This window comes from Danio rerio, chromosome 8 (assembly GCF_049306965.1).
Source record: "Danio rerio strain Tuebingen ecotype United States chromosome 8, GRCz12tu, whole genome shotgun sequence".
NCBI classification, from domain to species: Eukaryota; Metazoa; Chordata; class Actinopteri; order Cypriniformes; family Danionidae; genus Danio; species Danio rerio.
In genome coordinates, this window is record NC_133183.1 from 19,013,589 (window position 1) to 19,032,129 (window position 18,541).

The window sequence follows — 18,541 nt, forward strand, 5'->3', positions numbered from 1 at the left end:
GCATGGTCATCGGCCCTCCAGGACCAGGATTGGTGACCCCTGGTCTACAGTCAGGATGCAGAACACGATGTGCTGATCAGGACGCGGAACACAATGCGCTGATCAGGACGCGGAACACAATGCGCTGTAGAGAAAAAAAAGCATGTCAAATTACACGGAAAAAAAATCTGCAAAACTGCGAGGTTGTGAAAAGTGACCACAGTATTTGCTTGTAATCTGAAAAAAAGTGCATGAACTGCAATGAAAAAGATTTTTACTGAATAAATTCCAGCATGCGCATCAAAATATGTGATGTGATTTTGTTATAAGAGATCATGTAATGATAAAAATAGCATTAATAGGCAAACCAGCAGGGCGACAGTCACAACAGTGGTTCAGTGTAACTGGAATTACAGCCTCCAGAACTATCTCGAGCATCTCTGCTCCCAAACGGCATCTCACGCCTCAAATCACCACGTGTTCATTTCATTACATCTTCTGAGGTTGCACAGCTTCTCATACCTCAGCCAATTTCATTTTTCTTCTTGGTTATTTGGTGCCAGTTTTTCAGGAAGTGACTTTTATTCTCTTTGACTCGCAGCATTGTTTGCAAATCTTTTATTGTTATTGAATTTGGCAAATTATTGCTGGAATTAGGCGATCCTGCATATGCTTTGCTAGGAAAAGCAAATTAGACATTGATGTCAGACCTGACTTTATGGTGACTTTCTATCACATGAAAAGCAAAGCCATCCTTAGAAAGCTTGTCAGATTAACTAGTTCTGGAGCAGGAAGAGCACTAGCTCTGAACTAGCCCCCGGTTCATGCTGCTGGAGATGCCTGTGGTAGCAGTCTCAAAGAGTTCCCTAAATCTTAATTTTTTTTATATCAAATTTTTTATAAACTGTGTACATTAGAATACACTCAAATGACATTTGCTGTTTGTTCCACTTATTTAAATTGAGCTGAAATAACACAGTTCTTGGGGGACAAATTTATTGTTTTGTTCAATCCACTTAAATTTAAAAAAATACTAATTATTTAACTTCATGTTGTGCAAACACAAATCTATTGTGTGGAACCCAGAATTTTAACAGTGTATATCAAACTCATTAAATATGCTTTGAGAACTGCTTTTTAATTCTGTTAGTATTAACTTCAAATAGACATAAGCAGAGACATCAAAATCTAGGCAATTGTAGGTTTTCATGTAATTTTGATCTCCTCTTTTTCTTGCAGCTCTTAGTAACAGTGTAGCGAATGTGTGCAACGGTCCAGCAGAGATGAGCTGTTTGGACTCTCCGTTCTTCCCCCCTCTGGAAAGTTTGCACCGAGCAGCCCTGAACCATGACGATCAGCTCAGCTACGGAACGAATGGAGACGGCGTCTGCCTCAACATGCTGGATTCAGGCTTTTACCGCTCTGACCTGGGCCAGCTCAGCATGTGCAGCAGCAAAGACTGCGAACGACCCTCCAAGAGGCTCAAAATGGGCCTTTCAGAGTCCTTCATCAACGACGTGGACTTCGAGGGCAGACGAGCACATCGCATCACAGGCGCCACAATGGCGGTTTCGGTCACAGACTTCAGTGGCATCGGGAGTGAAGCCAACGCTTTCATCAGCTCTCATTCTCGACACCACCAACACACTGCACTTCAGTCCGACTGACTCTCTAGTTCTGACATCCAGACTCACCTTCATCCGCTCACTGACTATTAGTTCTTTTTTAAATTAAAAAATGATATCTATATATAAATATATGAATATACTTTTTGGTCTTTTTTGTTTTTGTAATATGACATCAGTGATGTCTTTATTGTACAGAAATAAGGAATCTTGATTTCTCAAGAGTTTAAATAGCCATTTATTTTTCTGGTCCTTCAGATATTTAATATCCTTTTTGTCTTCGGTGAACTACAGTTAAACCTAAATGCTGGAGCAGAGAGCCGTGGTCTCTTACTGTACTCATCCCAACATCTACATCTTTCAGCGTTTTTTTTTTTTTTTTTTTTTTTTTTTTTTGTCGTTGCCTCTGAAACTGCATTTTTCGTTGTTTTAGGATTTTTCACAAACACCTTTGTTTCTGAAAATGGTACCTTTTTTTCAGTGTTTACACCGCCCAAGATAGGCTACCCCTTGGGAAATGTAGCATTTTGTATATCTGGAAACTGGCTTTTGTAATTGAGAATAGTGATTTCTTTAGAGTGAAAGACTGACATGTTTAAACAAAGAGCACTTACAGTCTATGAGATGTTTCCAGTGTATTGGCCCTCTTTTTTTGTTGAGATAACCAAGTGTTTATGAAAAAAGTCTTGTAAATGGTTAGTGTTCGGGTTATTTGTAGATCTAAGCTTTAATAAGTCAATTTATTGTAGTAATTGGAACATTTAATGAGTTACTATTTTTTGGCCTATATTGAAGTATCATTATTGACTTGATCTTTCTCAGCTGCACACTGTTAAAAATGTACATTTTTATATGGAGCCAGATCAGTCTCAAAAATGATACATTTAAAAACTATAATTGATGCATTCACAACACAATTCACAATTTCCAATTTGTAAATACAAAACACAATTCAAAAATACACAATTTCAATTTGTTAATACTACACCAATCCTATTCGTAAATTCAAATCACTATTCAAAATACACGAATCCTCTTCGTATTTTCAAAACACAATTCAAAAATCCACCAATCCAATTCGAAAATTCAAAACGCGGTTCAAAAACACGCAAATCCGATTCATAAATTCAAAACACGATTCAATAATACACAACTTCATTTCGGATATCCATAACGATTCAAAATTACGCAAATTCCATTCGTAGATTCAAATCACTATTCTAAAGCACACAACTCCATTTGTAAATTCAAAAATACACATTCGATTTGTTAATTTAAATCACGATACAAAAATACACAAATCCAATTCGTAAATTCAAAAGATGATTAAAAAATACACAAATTCGACACATGATTTCATAATATACACAACTTCAATTTATTTGGATTAACTATTAAATTAACTATTTATGATTTTTACTTGTGAATTTACAAGTTGTGTGTTGTATTCATGGTTACAAATTGTATTTTGTAAATGTGAATTGTGCTGTGCATGTATGAACTTCATAAATGTTTTATTTTTGAGAATTTTCTAGCTCCATATTTTAGTCTGCAAAGTTTTTTTGTTTGTTTAAGATTTGGCACTCAAATGCTTCATGTGACATTTATGAGACTGTCATATGCATTTGACAGTATTAGTCTGAATTGTGTATAAATATTAGTCCATGAGTGTGCAGAACATTTATGATTTCCCTTTTGAGTGTAAATTTATACCCTTAACAAAGGTCATTTTTACCAAGCGTAACTTTTGCTGGTGCTCAACTTTAGTACCATTTGAACCAGTGTTAATTTTTCAGCTATGCATTATGTATATTTTGTAGCTGCCAGGGGTACAGAGAACACCTGAATGTTAATTGAGCTAATTGTTAATCACTCTTGACCTCTTCTGTTGTGTATTGTATGCATGAAGCAGACGGGACTCTTGTTGATCCTTTGACATATTTCAAGCTGATTAATATTACATGCCAAAAAAAAAACAATCAGCTTGACGCACTGTATCAAAACCGATACTGCCTCCGAGCTCGAGTCCTTCCTGCTATTTTGCATTTCAAAACAATTACTTTGTTCGTTTGTATACTAAAATCCCTGATTTTGTAATTAGGGAAAAGCAAAAATGTGAAAAATAGTGTTTATAGCAATAAGATGTAGATATGTACAGATTGTTGAAAGTCTTACAATATTCATAGCTTATTTTCACCTTCGTTTACTGCAGTGACAGACGTCAAATGCATGCTGATTATGGTTGCTTGCTAAAATATCACAGCCTTTCTTTAGTTTTTATTTGAGCGATGTGTTTTATGAACACTCCGATGTAAACCTATTCATTCATCATTAGTTTAATTCGATTCTTGATTCTTAACGGCTGCTATTAGTAATGTGAAGAGTCAATTTTCCATTGAATGCACTGCGTTTGCAATTATGAGTTGAGTTGAGAGAGTTCTGTGCATCTCCATTAAGCATGTTTGAGCTGTGATTACTGATGTTGATTCAAATGAATGCCATTATTCATGAATGATTAGAAAGCACTACTTTTTTTTGTTGTTGTTGCTCAGAAATGTTCAGCATACATCAACAAATGTAGTACTTGGTGCTCATATCATTTGTTTTTATTTTCATACCTTAAAATGCTTTTATTCTTCTGTATTAGTACTTTAAAAACGATACCGTGAATTGACAGACATTTTACCCCCAAAGTGTTTTGCATATTAAAATGGATTAAGTCGAATTGCAGAATGTACAGGTTGCTTTGACCTATAAAAGTAAACATTTTACATCTTAAATATATTGAGAAGAGTTTGGTAAAGTGGATGTGCGTATGTTTTATGTATTTAATTTAGAAATTTTGAAATATATATATATATTCAATAGAGGTTTTTACATTGAACCACGGAGAGGAAGGCAATGGTAAAACTTGTGAATAAGAAAACCCCCCCAACAAATCCTATAAATGTAAATCCATATATACAGACAATCATAACATTTAATGACAGAATTATTCAGATATCTCTATTGTTTCTAAAATCTGTACATATGATTGTATTGCTTTTCTTTTTCATTATTTTGTATTTTTGTTGTACTTTATTACTTGGTGTAAAAAGCTCCAGAAATAAAAGCTCTGGAAACAAATGAGTGTTCATTGTCAATTGTCATACAAATATGATCATTATTAATCTAATGCGTTTGTTCCGAACTTAAAGGTCCACTGACATTAAATATATACGTTTAGATAGCACAGTTATATTTTAGGATATCTATAAGCTAGTGCGCATATTAGTCAATGTATAAGGTAGTCACAAAAAAGAGACAAACTTTGTGTTTAGAACAGAAATGCCCAAACTAGGGCCCGTGGGCCAAAGTTGACCCATGGAAACCTTTGAATTGGTCAACCCAGGCTCATTCTGATTGTGTTCGTCTGTATACATTTCTGGAGAGCGCAAAATACATCCCAGGAGTGACGTTTTTTTGCAAATCAGCCAGAAGCCGATGTGTATGCTTTTTCAGATCTCTAATTTCTTTTGCTAGTGCCATTCGCGCCTGATGTGCTCACATAGTCCACCAGAGACCGCTGTCGACTGACCTCCAGACCGATCCCACCCACCCTCCTTCCCTAAACCCATCCAACAGTGTTTTAAAAGCCCTGAATGACCAGTGCCCACCTACCTCCCTAAACGTAGCCCAACCGTAGGGTTTTGAAAAGCAAACCAGAAAAAAAAAATAAAAAGCCCTCGTCTGATTTTACCACCTTTTTAGATTTGACCACATTCTCACCCTGTTATTTACTTGTTTATTTATTTATTTTTTTTGGCTTCTGTTTTTGTCTTACCCACTTTTTGGAACTGTTCTTTACTGGACTTGAACCCTGTTGTTGTGGTCAACTCTGTGCTATGCGTCTCAAGTCTGCAGTTGTGTCAAGCTACCGGACAAACTGGTAAACATCGGAAAAGCCGTCCACATGCAGGTAAGCGCTCAGCTGATAAACGAGGAAAGAAATGGCGTCATTCCACCATGTAGTGTTTGTTTTAAAGACAAAATGCAGACATACGTAGCTCTGGCTACACAATTCACCATCTCCAGAAATGTATGTAGGGCTGTTTTCAGAATGAGTCTGTTGCATTTGGCCTGCCATCTCATGTAAGAGAGGGAGAATGACAGTGATGGGTTCAAGATTGTCAATTCAAATTTAATGATAGCCTTGTTTGTTTTATTGCTAAAAGCTAACTGAAATTAAAAGTTTTAATTAAATGGTGTTAATGAATCAGATCATGTTTGTTAAGCAAATCAAGTCAAAGGCCAGTTCTGCTTGACCAGTGTATTCAGCATTAAACGTCACTGTGTTTTTAAATGTGATTGTTTTTATTGCAACAAGTGATCATTTAAAGTTAAACTGCATTAGTTAACACCATTCAAAATTAATGTTTTCTATTTATTTTGAAATATTATTAAATCAATTAGGAAATTACCCTAGGCAACTTTAATGAAATATACTTACATATTCAGCCTGCAGCTCTCGATGATATTTGGTTTTTGGCCCTTCATACAAAAAGGTTTGGGCACCCCAGGTTTAGAAGATGTAAATCTGACATAAACAGATCTAACGCTTGCAGTTGTCACTTCTGCATAAATGAATCAACAACTTTTATCACATACTTCAATTTCTTATCAAATCTTGACCAATCGAATGCTCTCTAGTATCTGACATGCCCCACCCCTTCAAGAAGCTTCTCATCCAATGTGCTTGAGTTTAGCCACTCTCACTGGCAGTGCTGTGATATAAACTAAACACTATTGGCCATTTTTTAAGGGGGGAGGAGCTACTCCATGTCCCACCTTCTCTTCATGCTGAGATTACGTCAAACATGGGATAGAACTTCACAGGACCTAAAAATTCTTTATGCTGAAAATAAAATATGATTCAAGACGTTGATAACCAAACAGTCGATGGCAAAAGTTGATCTCCACATTAAATGGCTGTAGTCAACTATCTAATTTCTAACATTGTTTAAAGAGCCCATATTATGGGTTTTTGAAAATTCCCCTCCATGTAGTGTGTAACACAGCTCTAAGTGAAGTAAAGTATCCAGCTAAGGCTTAAATCTGTTAGTGTACAGTGTTTAAAACAGTTGATTCGTCTATAAAAGAGTCGACTCATAGTGCTTCAAACGAGTCGCCTTGATACCGATTCATTAGGTGTTTCGCCATGACGTACAAACGAAACCAAGTTATTCACGTGTACGCGTAAACCCGGGAGATTTCAAACCTGAGGCCCCGCCCTCTGACGCAGGAACCCAGACACACACACACACACACACACACACACACACACACAAACATGCCGGTCGATTGAAGTCACACTGCAGATGGATATATTGAGTCTCTACCCAAAGATGAAACCTCAGCATTATAACCAAGCAGTTGGAAACTACTGGAAACTTCTGGAAACTACATGCTACAAAGAATACTTCATCTGCGTTTCTTAAAGGAAGGATCAGTAAAGAGTAACATACTGATGGACGTCAGGATGGGTTTCCATTTCTCAAGTGTAAGTACGTGCGGTTAAAGTTGTTGCCTCGTTGACTCTTGCTTGCAAATGTATTTGTATTTGTGATTTGTTACTTGTAACCGAGTGTACTGTATCAGGTTAACTGGCTATATTCTCTTATCGCGTGCAAAGTCACGTTAAAAACGCGACGCGTGCTGCTTTGTTTATGGAGCTCCGTGGTAGAGTTCTGCATTCCCGCGGCTGTGAGAGAGAGAGAGAGAGAGAGAGAGAGAGAGAGAGAGAGAGAGAGAGAGAGAGAGAGAGAGAGAGAGAGAGAGAGAGAGAGAGCGAGAGCGAGCTTTGTGTGCTTGGTGCTGTGTGTGTGTTTATACAGACATCTTGGCTGTCTGGACTGTATAGCTGGGTGATTTTTGGTTGTGTTCTCCCCCGCTCTAGCAGGATCGGGCGCGGCGGGCAGAAAACGGAGCGGGTTCTCAGGCTAAAACCTGGCGGGTGCGGGCGGAAGCGGGAGCGTTGTCGTCCGGAGGTGTGTGTGTGTGTTTTTGTGTGTGTGTGGCAGCTAAAATCCACGCCTACACTATCGAGCGTGTATGAACTGTGATTACTTTTTATATTGCTGATTAGCTATTGGCCATTTCACTCTCTGACTGAAGGCAGTCGACCAATCGCGACAGACTGTCATCGGTCCAATCAGCGCAGATTAGCTTCGCGCTAAGGAGGGGTTTGGGAACAAATGAATCACTGGACGATTCATACGGGAGTCGCTGGGATAATTAGGTAAAAATAAATGCAGATTATAAGACCATGAAAGTGTTTTTTGACCTTGCATGCATATTAGACTGTTGTTGGAGACCCTAACAACCAAGATATGACCCTATTTCATGTGTAATATGGGCTCTTTAAAATAGCTTCTCGTGTTCAAAACAAGTGTTCATTGAGTATGTGGTGAGTGTTCATTTTTGAGTGTACTATCCCTTTAAAACCTCACTTAAAAAGTATGCGAGTAAAAAAAATATGACGGTTATTAATAGGTAAAAATAAAAGGCAAACAAGTTTTCAAAAATGAGTAAATATTTTAATCTCTCAGATCCACAATACTGCTTTTGTTCAGCAGAGACCTGTATAATGTGCTGGCTCTCCATTCAGTACTTTCCTCAAATGATGATCCATAAACTCAAATCCAAAAACGGTGTTGATTTAGTAAACCACTGATAAATGAAAAGTGGCAAAAGGTTAATGTACTGTAAATGCAGAGCACCTGAACAATGAAACAGGCTAACTGTCAAAGAATGATTTGTATGTACAACATAATTTAATTAAGTTTGTAGTGAGACATGCTTTGAACTCCTCTTTTGCTGAGGATCAGCCAACAGATTCCCACAAATAAGGAGTCTGATTTAATGAAGCGGTTCAGATTGCAGTCATTCTGGTCCTCCTCGCTGCAACAAGATAAAAAAAGAAAATGGTTTATCCATATTATGTTCATTTTCCCCTAAACATCACAACATAATGATAAAAGAAAATGCTACAATAAAAATCCATTTATTAAACAAATCAATATTGCAAACCGCTAACACTACAATAGAAGATTTAGTCCAAACTGAACGGCTCATCTTCTCTCAAATATGAAATGAACTGATCAGTTTAAAATGGTGAGCACTAACCTGGATGTAGTCCATTTCATTTAAGTCTAGGGTTCTCCTGCGGTATCTCTGAGGGAGCTCTCGAACCACAGCGATGCTGTCAGGGGTGCCGGGGAGTCGACTGGCGGGTCCCGGTGGTCTTGGCGGAGGTGATACTGATGCTGCAGATGGAGCTGTGGATTGAGAGAGCTGTGGCAGGCTGGCTGTGAGCACCTTCAAAGCCTCTTGTACTGCAAATGCAGCACAAAGAAATGAAACGGTTACCAACAAGTAATGCTGAGCTTATTGGGTAGAAACACCTTATTTCCATAATGAGAAATTCACAAACAGAAGGCCTTTAACTGTGACAACTGAACTGAAGCTGTTTAATCGACTAGAACTTCATGCTTTGACACAATATACATTGTAAACAGCGCTACAGAAATAAAGATGAATTAAGTTCATTAATTAAATATACATTAAGTCATTTAGTAGATGCTTTTATCCAAAGCGACTTACAAATGAGGACAAGGAAGCAATTTACACAACTATAAGAGTAACAATGAATAAGTGCTGTAGGCAAGTTTCAGGTATGTAAAGTGTGAGAAGCAAAACATTAGAAATTTTGCTTGATTTTGTTTTTGGTAATACAGTTAGCAGTGGAGCCAGAGAGGCAACTCCACATTCAATTTCAGAATGTACATTTAAATCGTCATTTTTCTTTAGCAGATTTAAAAAATATATATATTTTTATAAAAATAATTTAATAGAACCAATAACCTTTTAAATATGCAGCACCTTTTGCATGGAATAACCTGCAAACAAAGTAGCAGTTTAAAGAGTTGGTTTCACTACATACTTTTAAACTATTTGGAATTTGAAACTTGGGCCTGTGGATGTTTTGACTAGATTTAACTCTCATTGTATGCGTGTTTTGATGGATGAATGATGTTACCTGTTATTTGTTTTGTTTTGTTTGTTTGTTAAACCCATATGAACTGTATACTGCATAATCTTGGCCAGGACACTCTTGTAAAAGAGATTTTTAATCTTTATGTGCCTTTTCCTGGTAAAATAAAGGTTATAATAACTATGGGCAGCATGTTCACCTCACAGCAAGAACGTCGCTGGTTCGAGCCTCAGCTGGGTAAGTTAGCATTTCTGAGTGGAGTTTGCATGTTCTACCTGTGTTCGTGTATGTTTCCTCCGGGTGCTCCGGTTTTCCCCACAGCCCAAAGACATGTAGTAAAGGTGAATTGGGAAAGCTAAATTGTCCGTAGTGTATATGTGTGAATGAGTGTGCATGGATGCTTCCCAGTGCTGGGTTGCAGCTGAAAGGGCATCCGTTGTGTAAAACATGTGCTGGATAAGTTGGCGGTTCATTCTGCTGTGGCGACCCCAGATTAATAAAAGGATTAAGCCAAAAAGAAAATGAATGAATGAATAAATAGTAATAAGTAAAAACAAACAAAAGATATACATGTATGAAGCAATATTAGGTGAAATGAATATTAGTAAAAAAAGATCCTTAAATTTCGATGTCAAAAGACATTTTTAAAAATAAATTGAGCCTTTTGCTGATTTCTCACACACTTTTGGGACTGAACTGTGCTTCTATGAAAGTGAAAATTAATTTAAATTTTATAATTAAAAAGTTTATAATCATTTCAATCTAATGTTTATGTTGTTTTCTGATGTTCACGTAGGTTTCAGAACTATGAACTCTTTAATGTGAGTAAATGAGATGTAAATTAAAAATAATTTTTCTCTATTTCAATGTGATTAATACTGTTAATATGTTCAAAGAAAAAAAAAACTCTTTAATGTTGACTAAATATTTAGCAAGTTTTTCAGAGATTTATGTGTAATTGGATTTTTCAAAAGGCATTTTTTTATTAACAAAAATGTAACAGTAATAGAATAATTCTGAACTCTGTTCCATATTTTTACACAATATAAAGATATTAGTGTCTTGTAAAACAACAATTATTCTGTAGCAATTGTGAATTTGACTGACCATTCGGCCTAGAGACGCCCTTTCGGTCTGGAAATTTAATTAAAGGTGCATGAGGCCGAACAACCTGCAGTGAAAACAAAACAAAACAGATCAGTTCTGTACAAAACACTCACTTATGAATATAGAGACGAACAATCAAACCCACTTTTAACATTTACAGATTTTTTTACATTTAAAGTGCATATTGTGTAAGGTGTTACTGAGATGATATCGAGTTTTACACAAAAGAAATAAAGAAAGTGAGAGGAACTTGGTTTGGCCACAAGGGCATCTGTCAAACCGGTGAAATCAATGCATTCTGCTCAAGTAAACACACTCAGGATAAATATTACTGTAGACTAAGCGGATAAATGATCCTAATTTCCACAATGAGCTGAAATAAACGAGACGTCACATAAAAATGACCGGTGTACAGGCTGAGGAGAGTGTTTACCTGCACGACCCGACTGGCAGCTGCCATCTTGCCACTCACTTTGCTTCCCATGACGACATCCGATCACTGCTTCCGGTTCAAACAAAGTAAATACATTAGTAACCATTAGAGGGCGCTGGTGTTAGGGACATGAATAAATGGCGATGGGATTCAGTTCTTTTGAACAAAGTGCAATTATTAAGCTTATTTAACTCAATTCATTTTGTTGTAGCCGTGATTATCAAAGCTAATAAAACTAAAAGTAATAGAAAATTACGTTAAACGATTGAAAATGATTCAAAATATGACTCTACAGGCAAAACATCACAACTGTGGTATTTTTGACTTCCATAAAGCTAGTCTAATGGAAAGAGTTTATTTGTTTGTGCATATACATATATGTGTTGTTGTTTTCAAAGAGAGATTTGTTCATATATAACTTGCCTGACTTTTTTATTATCCAAAAAGCATTTTTTTTTGCATAATTTTTTGGAATTTTGGAGTGATAAAAAATATTTTTAAATTCTCCTTTTGTAAAAAACAAAATAATAATAAATAAAAAAAAATAAAGTTTGACTTGAATATGTAAAAAGATAAATGAAGACTTCATTTAATGTTCAGATTTTGTTTGTGCAAGATATGTATGCATATTATCATTATTATATGCACGTGTAATTAAACAATGGTTAATTTATATAATATTTATTTAACATTATATTATACATAATAACATATTACATTTTTCCATGCACGTTTAAATTTAACAATAAATAATTTGAATATTATTTATTTGACATTTATTTAGCATATTTAAACTATTTTTAAATTTGGCAACCAAGCAAAAAACGCATATAATCCAAAGCCATAGTTCATAAAACACAATGACAGCTTAAATACAGAATTAATATCCATAATATCTACAATCATTTTGTTGACTAGACTGAGCTGAAGAAGCTGTCAAATCACCTGCTTTAATAAAGCATCCTGAACGAACTTGAACCAAGCTGTCGTTCTAAAGACATATACATACTAATTCATCTAATTAATGAGCATTACTATACAATAATAAACAATACTGCAGTAAAACATTGAATACACTGTACCCTATAGCTCACCATGCTAACATGCTTTTATAATAACACCATTTTAAAAGCCTACTGATCTTCACATGCTAATAAGCACAACGAACAAGCATTCTTACCAACAACAGGATATTTAGTAGTGTACTATATCCTTAAATCCCCATGATGACCTCTAAAACACACTAAACACGAGTCCTGACTGTCACTGTAGCGGCCAATCCTTTATTTCTGCTCATGCTTAGTTTTATTCTGCTTGTGGGCGTGGCTTCGAGATAACCCCGATCACGTGGCTGTCACGTGACGTCCCCACTTCCTGGCGGCAGTTTCAGACAGGATTGGAATCGCGCGACTAGAAATCTTTCAACAACAAACAGTAAACACAACCCGTAAGTAAAGCGAGTTGTTTTTATAAGTTCGCTCTCTGAGTCTCTTTCAAAAAACTGGTATCTAGCTACGTTAATTGGAAACGAATGAGTGTTATACGGTTAATCATTGGCGCTTAACCCTGTTTTGTGTCACAAATCTGCTTTCTGAGATGTGATGTGACGTAACTGTTACTGACGGTAGTTTCTGTTTTGGGGTTCATTTCATACCAGCAGAATCTTATAATAGCACAACGTTTCAAATCGGTTAAATGTTTCTATTCACAGACATACAAAGATGAGTTCCAGTAACGTTAATCATGATGCCCTCGCTTCAGATGTTGACACTCCTAGAAGGGACAACAGTCTTCCTGATCCATCTTCAGTCTCCGATGGGGTGACACCCACAAGCTTATTAAAGTAATTTTTCATTATTTTATTTGTATAAGTTGTCGTTCTCTTCTTACAGCGAAACTATTTATAACCAATTAACAGTATAAAACATTTTATGGAATGGGATTAAAGGGTTAGTTCACCCTAAAAATGAAAACTGTATTAATTTAATTACTCTTATGTTTTAAATTCATGAGACCTTTGTTCATCTTAAAACACAAATTAATATATAAGATTAAAGGGCACCTATTTTAACCCTTTTACAAGATGTAAATTAGGTTTTTGGTGTCTCCGGAATGTGTCTGTAAAGTTGCATCTCAAAATATCTGTTAGATTATTTATTCTAGCCTCCAGAATATGCCAATTTTGGTGTCTGAGTACAGTGAGGCTGTTTTTGTAGCCTGTGGCTTTAAACGCAAATGAGCTGCTTCTTCCCGCCCACCGTTTCTGCGTTTCTGCTTCTTATATTACGTTACATCAGATAAACAGCACAGTGACAGAGACAGACTTGAAATATATCTTGAAATACGGCTCATTATTCAAAAATAGCAACTAAGTTTATTTGATGTATTTGTGCTGGAGTTTATTCAAGCCATTCTGAAATGATGCGTCTCACACAAATGCTGTTTGCAGTACAGACACAGACATACTAGCATTTACTTACATGATGCGGTTGTGGTGATTACAGCGGTTAAAATTACATAGCGATTTTACTTTCTTTATTACAAACATGCTCTGTTTTAAAAACGTTGTGTTTTTAATTAAACACCAGTTTAATTAAACTAAGAAAAATCAGCTTACAAAAGTTGATTTTTATCATAGGTGCCTTTAAATTCAAGAGCTTTCTTACCCTCCATTGACAGCAAGGGCTTGGGCTTTATCCTGCTCTTTTTCACACCATTAACTGACCTAGGGCAGCTTGCATCATAGATCTATTCTTGCATGTTTTTAATGCCAAATTCTGACTTCATCATTGAAAGTTGCAGCAAAAATTGTCATTATACCAGTTGATTTTGTTATTGTCAAATATTGGTTAGTCCGTGTGAACTGAAGCCTCAGTTTGCTATTGTTAGCTGTAAGGAGCACTCTTCCTCTGCTGCTGTAGCTCATCCGCTTCAAAGTGTTGCTTATTACTTTAGCAGATCATCTTGGCCAATTCAACATGCCTAAATTGATATTGATGAGTAGTTCAACATAATTACCAAGTTAGTGTTTTTACACATTACATAACTTTCTTCATTATTTTTTTCTCTTTCCTCAAGGATGAAAGAAATAATGGAAAATCAGTGTTTTGAAATGAATGTTAAAGTCAGCATGGGTAAGCTTAGACTTATATTTGAATACGCTTATTTATTAATCACTTATTATTAATTAACCTAATGCTAATTCTAGTGTATGTTTCTTAGGAAAACACAGAGAGTCATGTGAAGCTGAGGCAGATCTGTAAGTGTGTCTGAAATTATTAATATATATGTGTACTGTATGTTATAAAGTAACAACTCAACTGCATCTGGATATATATATATATATATATATATATATATATATATATATATATATATATATATATATATATTATTTATTAATGTATTTATCTGTATCTTTGTGACAATCTGTAGATCTAAGTATGAAAGTGAAATAGAGCAAGCAAGACTCTCACACTTCAACAAAACACTGGTGTTGAACAGGTAAAGATTCTGTTGTTAGACTTTCTTTTGCAATATTCTGTGGCTGTTGACGTTAAAGTGTTTTTGTGTGTGTGTTCTAGAATGCAGATTTGGAGCGCCGTTATTGAAAAGATGATTCAGAATGGGGCAGATGCTGAGTGAGCAAATCCTGATTATTTAAATAAATCTAAACGTGTAGTCTAATATACACTTGTCATAACAATATTTTTTTTTTTTTAAATCAAACAGGGAACTAAAGGAACTGACCAATCAGAACTCTGAGATTTGTGAAAAGACCATCCAAATTTTAAAGGTGGGTGTGGACATCTGGTTTGCCAGATTTAGAAGAATTTTTGCTCATGGCGCGGGTCAAAGCAGGTGTTATATAGCTTTAGATTTTCCTCTGTACATTAGGACATGTCCTGTTATTTCTTTCTGAGGAAAAAGTACTTGCATATATATATTTTCTGCAGTGATTTAGCCATCAGTATGAAAGTAGTTTATGTAGCCATATAAAAAGCTAATTGTCATTTTTTTTAATTGTCAATATATATTTTATATATTCCACTGGGTTTAACCAATTTGTCAGGAAGAAGCTTTTAACAATCTAGAATATAAAAATGTAGCACTATGTATTATCAAATGTGTGTCCGAAAAGGTAGGTTTAAATTACTAGCACTTTACAAAAGGGTTGTATTAGTTAATGGTAATAATGCATTTACTAAAATAAACAATCAGCGCAGAGCAATACATTTATTACAGCATTTATTCATGTTTGTTTATGGAAATAAATTGGTTCATTGTTAGTTTAACTCAGTGCATTAACTAATGTTAACAAGCATGGATTTGGGATTATAATAATGCATTAGTAAATGTTGAACTATGATTAATAAATGCTGTACAAGTATTGTTCATTATTAGTTAATTTTAGCAAACACATTAACTAATGAACCCTTTTTGTAAATTGTGAGTTTAACTTTTACACAAATATATGTAGTGCTGAATAGCAAGAACATAATTCCACCCATATTTTGGAATTTTCACAAGTTATGCATATGCATTTAATTTGCTTGCTATGTAAATAAAATCTCTTTTCTGAATTTAATGTTAACACCAAAATCTCAATTTTAACTCTCATATACACTCACCAACCACTTTATTAGATTAATCTGTCCAACTGCCCGTTAAAGCAAAATTCTAATCAGTAACTTAATGCATTTAGGCATGTAGACATGGGCTGTTTCTCAATTCCAAGAACGCAGAGAACGGACTTGGGAAGAACAAACTCAGGAGACCAAGAGAACAGAGAACGCGTCATGTGAGAAATAAGTTGCTGCGTTCTTCCTGATGGTCACATGACCATCACACATTTTAAATAGAAAATTATTTAAACAGTAACGCATTCATACAACGATTTATTGTTTTCCCCCTTTTCAAAATATATACCATTCTTAAAAACATTATAAATATATGTTGCGCAATATAAATCAGATTTTAATACGACTTTCAGCAAACAAACATTGTGTTTATTTCTTTATTAAGATGGTTATGTTTATATTCACCATTTTATTAAGGGGAAACTCCTGAGGTAAATAGGTGATATCTCTCAACTTTAATAATAAATCTATATAAAATGCTGCGCTTTCCACCCCCAGTCGCAATGACTTCTGGCACTTCTAGAACAAGATCGGTGCTCAAGTCTGCATCGGTGCGTCCTTGATACCAAGAACACATCCGGGAAGTTTCACGCATCCTCCGTTCTTGCGGTCTTGAGTATTGGAACTGAACTTTGGCAGCTGATAAAGACGTTACCGAAGAACACGAGGACCCAAGAACGCTGAAGAACGCATATTGGGAAACAGCTATGGTCAAGACGATCTGCTGCAGTTCAAACTGAGCATCAGAATGGGGAAGAAAGGTGATTTAAGTGACTTTAAACGTGGCAAGGTTGTTGGTGCCAGACAGGCTGGTCTGAGTATTTCAGAAACTGCTGATCTACTGGGATTTTTATGCACAACCATCTCTTAAAAAAAGTGTGCGGTGTCCAGTGTGCGGCCGTTCTGTGAGCGCAAATGCCTTGTTGATGTCAGAGGAGAATGGCCAGTCAGATTTAAGCTGATAGAAAGGCAACGGTAACTAAAATAACCACTCGTTACATCGAGGTATGCAGGAGAGCATCTCTGAACACACAACACATCCAGCCTTAAGGTGGAAGGGCCACAGCAGCAGAAGACCACACTGGGTGCCACTCCTGCCAGCTAAGAACAGGAAAGTGAGGCTACAATTCGCACAGGCTCACCAAAATTGGATGATACATTAGAAAAACGTTGCCTGGTCTGCTGTAACATTAGGATGGTAGGGTCGAATTTGGCTTCAGCAACATGAAAGCATGGATCCATCCTGCCTTGCATCAACGGTTCAGGCTGGTGGTGCTGGTGTAATGGTTTGGGGGATATTTTCATGGCACACTTTGGGCCCATTAGTACCAGTTGGGCATTGTGTAAACGCCACAGGCTACCTGTATTGTTGCTGACCGTGTCCATCCCTTTATGACCACAGTTTGTCCATCTTTTGATGGCTACTTCCAGTAGGATAACTCGCCATGTCATAAAGTGCAAATCATCTCAGACTGATTCTCTGACACAATCTACATTGTAAAAGCGCTATACAAATAAAGCTGAATTGAATTGAATTGAAAAAATCAAATGGCCTCCAGTCACCAGATATCAATCCAATAGCACTTTTGGGATGTGGTGAAACGGGAGACTCATCATGGATGTGCAGCCGACAAATCTGCAGCAACCTAGTACTAGTAAGGTGTACCTAAAAAAGTGGCCAGTGAGTGCATTTGAATAATTATAGCCACAGAATGTTTAATTGCTGATCTTTTTTTCCTCCTAGGAAACACGAGAGCTTCAGGACCAGATTACAGATGTCCAAAAGCAAAGACTTGGTACTTGATATTTTAATGTGACTTTTTTTTTTATCAGCTAAAGTCTATCGGTTAAAGATTTTGAAATATTTTGACAGGTTGTGATGGTTGCTTTTAAAAACTAAAACAGAAAATACATTAACACTTACATTTTTAGTATGATGGCTAGGAAAGTATAAAGGTCTTATTCCTTTTTTTGACAGATCTAAAAGGACAGATAAAGAAAAAGATGCAGGAGATAAACGAGTTGAAGCAGGAGAAGGAAAACCAGGGAGAGGTTCAGCAGAAAACCAAGGAAAGAGCTGAGGCTGTTCTGCAGAAATACCAGAGGATCACCACTATCTTGCAAAATGTGCTCCGGGTATGTGGCTTCCCTTTGTGTTTGCTCCAGTACTTGTCATTATTCTGTCATCTTATTGCTTCCTTCTTTCCTAGGGAATTATACTGGCTAGTAAAGTAAACTGGAGAGAGGATCCTAAGTTAAGTGACATTGTGATGAAACTGGAACACATACCCAGCTAAAGAGGAAACCTTTAAACAGAGCTCTTCAATGTAAATACTCCAGGTTGCCACATTCAGGGTAATGTTTTGTACATTTCTGTAAAGTCATCTGAAAGGATGTTTTTCTTGTATATTCAGGCTTTTTATTGCAATTCATTTTAGAGTTTTAAAAACATCCTTAATGTGAGAAAGGTGATACATGCTTAGTTTTCATTCTTTTTAAATTCATTTTAGACTAATCCTTTAATTAAAGTCAATATGAAACCAAGTTCAATAAACCTTCTGTAATGTCATGATTAATGTGAAATCGGCTATTCAACAACAAATGTTGAATTCCTAAATGGGTAATTGGTAGGGCCAGACAGAATCTGTAGACATTTTTCTGCTATTTTTGCAGAGGATTTTGTTAAAAAATCTGAGGCTTTATGTTAAATGATTTTGAGAGTATC

The 18,541-nt window shown here is 36.0% G+C and overlaps 3 protein-coding genes across 12 annotated transcripts in view; 2 read left to right on the top strand and 1 right to left on the bottom strand.

Annotated features, from left to right (window-relative positions):
* Nucleotides 1-3,131, top strand: part of mier3b (mesoderm induction early response 1, family member 3 b) — a 71,415-nt gene extending 68,284 nt beyond the window's left edge. For 5 of the 8 annotated variants that reach the window (XM_073909721.1, XM_073909722.1, XM_073909720.1 and 2 more), the window contains one exon: nt 1,219-3,131. In XM_073909721.1, coding sequence (XP_073765822.1) covers nt 1,219-1,646 — 428 coding nt within the window. In that variant the 3' untranslated portion in view covers nt 1,647-3,131. 8 annotated transcript variants of the gene reach the window in all.
* Nucleotides 3,132-8,157: 5,026 nt separating this feature from the next.
* On the bottom strand, nt 8,158-12,494 carry kgd4 (alpha-ketoglutarate dehydrogenase subunit 4). 2 transcript variants are annotated; one of them, NM_001113608.1, is made up of 5 exons: nt 12,357-12,494; nt 11,177-11,245; nt 10,744-10,807; nt 8,769-8,977; nt 8,158-8,543 (listed from the first exon to the last, which is right to left on the bottom strand). In NM_001113608.1, exons 2-5 carry the CDS (start codon nt 11,225-11,227, stop codon nt 8,526-8,528), a joined length of 342 nt encoding a protein of 113 aa, NP_001107080.1. In that variant the 5' UTR covers nt 11,228-11,245; nt 12,357-12,494; the 3' UTR covers nt 8,158-8,525. The 2 variants fall into 2 exon arrangements, with proteins under 2 accessions (NP_001107080.1, XP_021333965.1); XM_021478290.3 differs by having other exon boundaries at nt 11,177-11,242; nt 12,357-12,457.
* A 42-nt stretch (nt 12,495-12,536) lies between these two features.
* cenph (centromere protein H) lies at nt 12,537-18,370 on the top strand. Of its 2 annotated transcripts, XM_005166882.6 has the most exons (10): nt 12,537-12,623; nt 12,888-13,019; nt 14,255-14,310; nt 14,399-14,435; nt 14,612-14,680; nt 14,761-14,817; nt 14,909-14,972; nt 17,561-17,612; nt 17,795-17,952; nt 18,027-18,370. In XM_005166882.6, the coding sequence occupies exons 2-10, from the start codon at nt 12,898-12,900 to the stop codon at nt 18,111-18,113; spliced, it is 702 nt and encodes a 233-aa protein (XP_005166939.1). In that variant the 5' UTR covers nt 12,537-12,623; nt 12,888-12,897; the 3' UTR covers nt 18,114-18,370. The 2 variants fall into 2 exon arrangements, with proteins under 2 accessions (XP_005166939.1, NP_001107081.1); NM_001113609.1 differs by lacking the exon at nt 12,537-12,623 and having other exon boundaries at nt 12,898-13,019; nt 18,027-18,113.
* The last annotated feature ends 171 nt before the right edge of the window (nt 18,371-18,541 follow it).

Excerpts from the sequence above, each read along its gene's own strand:
- kgd4 (NM_001113608.1), bottom strand. The coding sequence starts at position 11,227 with ATGGGAAGCAAAGTGAGTGGCAAGATGGCAGCTGCCAGTCGGGTCGTG. Across the intron at positions 10,808-11,176 it reads CTGCCAGTCGGGTCGTGCAG|GTTGTTCGGCCTCATGCACC; the intron begins GTAAACACTCTC and ends TTTTCACTGCAG. Across the intron at positions 8,978-10,743 it reads GGGCGTCTCTAGGCCGAATG|TACAAGAGGCTTTGAAGGTG; the intron begins GTCAGTCAAATT and ends CTGCATTTGCAG.
- cenph (XM_005166882.6), top strand. The coding sequence starts at position 12,898 with ATGAGTTCCAGTAACGTTAATCATGATGCCCTCGCTTCAGATGTTGAC. Across the intron at positions 14,973-17,560 it reads AGACCATCCAAATTTTAAAG|GAAACACGAGAGCTTCAGGA; the intron begins GTGGGTGTGGAC and ends TTTTCCTCCTAG. Across the intron at positions 17,613-17,794 it reads TGTCCAAAAGCAAAGACTTG|ATCTAAAAGGACAGATAAAG; the intron begins GTACTTGATATT and ends TTTTTTTGACAG.